The sequence below is a fragment of the Akebia trifoliata genome, unplaced genomic scaffold (genome assembly GCF_017979445.1).
Source record: "Akebia trifoliata isolate Shusen 1 unplaced genomic scaffold, ASM1797944v1 Contig00913, whole genome shotgun sequence".
NCBI classification, from domain to species: Eukaryota; Viridiplantae; Streptophyta; class Magnoliopsida; order Ranunculales; family Lardizabalaceae; genus Akebia; species Akebia trifoliata.
In genome coordinates, this window is record NW_028237329.1 from 17,668 (window position 1) to 21,970 (window position 4,303).

General features: G+C 34.2%; 1 protein-coding gene across 1 annotated transcript; it reads left to right on the top strand.

Annotated features, from left to right (window-relative positions):
• Nucleotides 1-673: 673 nt before the first annotated feature.
• Nucleotides 674-1,340, top strand: LOC147380865 (wax ester synthase/diacylglycerol acyltransferase 3-like; the record flags this gene model as incomplete). Its single annotated transcript, XM_086431142.1, has 2 exons — nt 674-832; nt 912-1,340. Coding segments are annotated over exons 1-2 (588 nt in total), but the record flags the coding sequence as incomplete, so codon positions are not given.
• Nucleotides 1,341-4,303: the final 2,963 nt, after the last annotated feature.

The following is a 4,303-nucleotide window of genomic DNA, read 5'->3' on the forward strand; positions in this document are numbered from 1 at the left end:
CCATGTCAGCCGCATATTGAGACCGCGTGCATTCATCATTATTCTTTGTAAAAAAAGTGGTGATAAAATGATTCCCTGACGTGGCATACTCAATCAACTCCCCTGATGTGAGGTGTGCCAGTGCATTTGTGTATACGGGGATGAGCGGTTGTGTATCGCGAGGCATAAAAATATGATTCTGGCCCACCCACGTCAGGGGAGTTGATTGAGTATGCCACATGGGGAGTCATGTTATCACGACTCTTGTAAAACAATCCAGTCGGACCTGTTCGGGGCATGAGTCTGGTCCAGTTTTTAAAACACTGGTTTCTAACCCATCTTTGGAACAACACTCAAGTTGCCACCTTCACAAGATTGAAGACTATCATCTCTTCCAAGGTAGTTATTGTATTCCAGCACCACATTAATACCGTGTCATACTTAATTTGGTAGTTCACATCTAGGTGAAGTAGAGCACTATGTCAGGTTGAAAAATTTAATCCATACCAACAACTTCATGTTCAAGATCTGTTTTAAATTAAACATGGTGAGGAGGCAGAGAGGGAAGCATAGCAGAAGTTTCAATGGCTTCAAAAGAAAAAAACAAGCACTAGTAGTAGAAGAAGAAGAAGAACAACAACAAGAAGTTTTCATTCCTCTTAGCCCAATGTCCCAATGTCTCAATAGTTCTACCATGTCTTTAACTGTCATCTCAGTTTTGGAATTCGAGATTCCCATAGAAGAACATAAAATAATTGAAATTGCGCATAATGTACTCTTACCTAGTAACATACGCTTTCAATCCATCATTGATACAAATAAGAAGGACATGGTTCGGTGGAAGAAGGTCGAGGTGAGAGTCGAAGACCATATTATCGTCCCTACATTCCCGAGCTGACTACGAAGAACACTTAAGAGTATACTTGTCGAAGATAGCTGGTGAGCGGTTTTCAGAGGATCGGCCTTTATGGGAAGTCCATGTGATCAAGTACCCAACACTCATTGGTGCTTCATCTGCTGTGTTGAAGTTTAGCCATGCAATTGGAGATGGTTATTCGCTTGTTGGTGTACTTTTTAATGGATTGCAAAGGGCAGATAATCCTTCTCTTCCTCTCACTTTCCCAGCTATGTCTTTGAGATTAAATGAAGGGATGGGGAGTTTCTGCAGGGGCTTTTTTTTTTTTAAGTTGAGAAACACTGTTTCTGATTTGACTTTCAACTTTCTGAAGGGTACAGTTTTAGAAGACTCGACGAGTGCAATTCGATCAGGGAAGCATGGAGTTGAATTCGAACCAATCGATATCTCGTCCATCAATGTATCCCTTGAGCTTATCAAACAAGTTCAATCCAAGGTTGGAGGGGTAAGTTTCCTTGAGCACTTTTTTTTGTAAAACAGGATCAACACTATTTCTGGAAATTATTCATTTTAATTCTAAAAATGGATTTACCATTTTCGGAATTAATTTTTCTTTAACTCCTTCCTGTAGCAATAATAAAACGAATCTTATGTGCTACACATGCCTTGTGCTTTTTAAAACAAATTGCATCATAGATCGAGTATGTATTAGAGTATCAGTTATGTAGTATCGTATTTAGATATATGGATATGCAGTTATGCCACTATCTATATTTGACGGTCTCAGCCCATCAAATTTACTTGTTGAGATGGTCTAAACTCATTCTTAAAGCTTTCAAATTAAACACAATTGTTTGTGACAATTGTTTTTAAGTGTGTGAGTGCCTAAGTGAGTTATTGTGACTATTAGGACACTTTGATAAGGCTGACTTGAGCTAGATCACGAGGATTAGCTGGAGTGCCGAATGGGCACTTGATAATGAGGGGATAGGTCAATGCACCAGGTTTTGTTGAGCATAATGATCTCGTGCGCTGTCTTTCTGTTGTTAGTGTTGACACTGCTGACGAATATTTACTCAATTTCAATCCATTGAGTTGCACTCCTTCCTAATTGTTAATTCATCAAATACCAATTCTTGACACAACAAAACTATCCAATTCTTTCAAAATTTCTTCATGCGGTCTCGTTGTTCACCATCCCAAAATTTTCAAACTGATCAAGATCTAAAACAAAAAAGAAGATAAAAATGGTTTACAATTAGGAAGATAAGAATGTGTTGCAGATAATCCTAACTGTCATAATCTTACCTTGGGATTGGGATTTCATAGTAACATATTTGTCTTCGAGTTGGGTTGTAGGGAGTTAGGGTTGGCAATGGATGCTTATCGGTTTGGATATAGTAATATCTAAATTTGAATTTGAAAAATTTATCTGATATTTAAATCTGAATCCCGAATCCAATAGATGTTTCAAAACTCTATTCGAATTTGAATCCAATAATCCTATTGGATATCGGATAATATCCGATTAGAATTCATATAATGTGTTTATATATTATTTCGAATAAGATATTATTGGATTCAAAATGTTAATGTTCGAATCTGTATCCGATATGGATTCAAATATATAAAACTATCCAAATTCGAATCCGATATCCAAAATTTTTAGATAATATCCAATTTTTTGAATTCAAATTTTCAACTATCCATTGACACCCTAATGAGAGTACATAGCGGGCTTTGACTTTGGGACCTAGCCGGCTTATGGGCTTTTTGGCATTTTTCAAAAAGTGTTAGACAAAAAAAATCTGAATAGTCTTAATTAGCTAATCTTTCATTTTTTATTATTATTATATATATTTCATTCTCACTTCAACTTTCACTTGAAGGGGGAAAAAGACTCCATAATAATTGTGCTAAGTTTTTTGGAAAAATTGTATTGATATATGACTGTGGAGTTTACTTGAGCCTCTTATTGAGATGGGCTTTGGCAACAAAAATGCTGGGCCATAGTGAAATCGCCTTGACTCTTTTTCACTAAATAGCGAAGGGGTCCGATTTGTAAATGGGGGATTTTCTGAGAAATGGGAGTCACCACCTAGTTTAGGTCCAGGAACCAAAATAACTCCAACTGGATATGGATCGATCAACGAATCAGAGAAATGGACAAGGGGTTAAATTACGGGTTTTGAAAGGTGTTAGGCATTGAATCCATTCGATCAAAATGATCGGTTTCTACTTCTATCTAAGAAATATCCTAAGGTCAAATATGAAAGACTATGGTCAAGGCTAGGGTTCAATTATCATTGTCAATTTATATCGGATATGCCAAACGAACCTTATGGTTAAGATACTCAAATTATTACATGATTTATCAAATTCTGTACAAATTAAAAAGATTTGAAAAAGTCTTAATTTAGCTCCATGATCTAAAGTCAATAAAAAATAAAAATCCACATGCAAATATTTCTCAAATCGTCCAAAATAGAAACTTATGAGAATCTTCTAAATAAGAAAATTACCAATAGAAAACCTACCAAATTGGAATTTATGAAGTTTCTAAATCTGGAATTTGAAATTTCCTAAATTAAAATTTGAAGAATATATAATGAGTTCCGAAATTAGAAGTTTAAAGAATGAATCCTCCAAAATGGAAGGTTTCCAAAAAAGTCAAATCTCCAAATTAGGAAATCTCAAATTTTTATGGAAATAAAATTTTCTAATAGGAAAATGCAAAATCTTTTAAAATAGAAATCTATAAATATATATTTTCCCAAAATAGAAAATTGTGCCATTTTCATATTAGAAAGTTTCGAACGTGAAATTTTCAATAATTTGCAAAAAAAAAACTTCCAAAAAAAGGATTTTATGAATATAAGGTCCAAAATTAGAAAATCATGAATTTTCTCATCAAATTGAGAATTTACAAATAACACAAAAGGCCCACAATTGAGGAATTTTTTCAAGAAAATTCTTCGTCATTAGATAAAGAACTCGAAAATGCTCCACCTATATTCAAAGAAAGTGGACATGTCACTATTGATGACTTGAAAGAAATAAATCTTGGTATGATAGAAGAGTCGCGACCCACTTTCATTAGCTTGCTTCTAAGTCATAAAGAAATAGTTGAGTATTTTACGTTGCTATAAGAATACAAAAATATTTTTGCTTAGACTTACAAAAAATATTAAAACTTGACTCAAAAGTTAATGTTCATCAACTCATAGTCAAACATGGAGTCTGCTTAATAAAACATGCACAATATCATTTTTTTACTAAAATTGGTACTACAAATTGAGATAAAGGTCAACAAGTTAATTGAAGCATGCTTCATCCGAGTAAAATATCCAAATTGGATTTCTAGCATTATTCTTGTAAGAAAGAAGAATGGACACATTTGAGTGTGCGTAGATTTTCAAAACTTGAATAAGACATGTCCAAAGGACGAATTCCTGTTTTCATTCATAG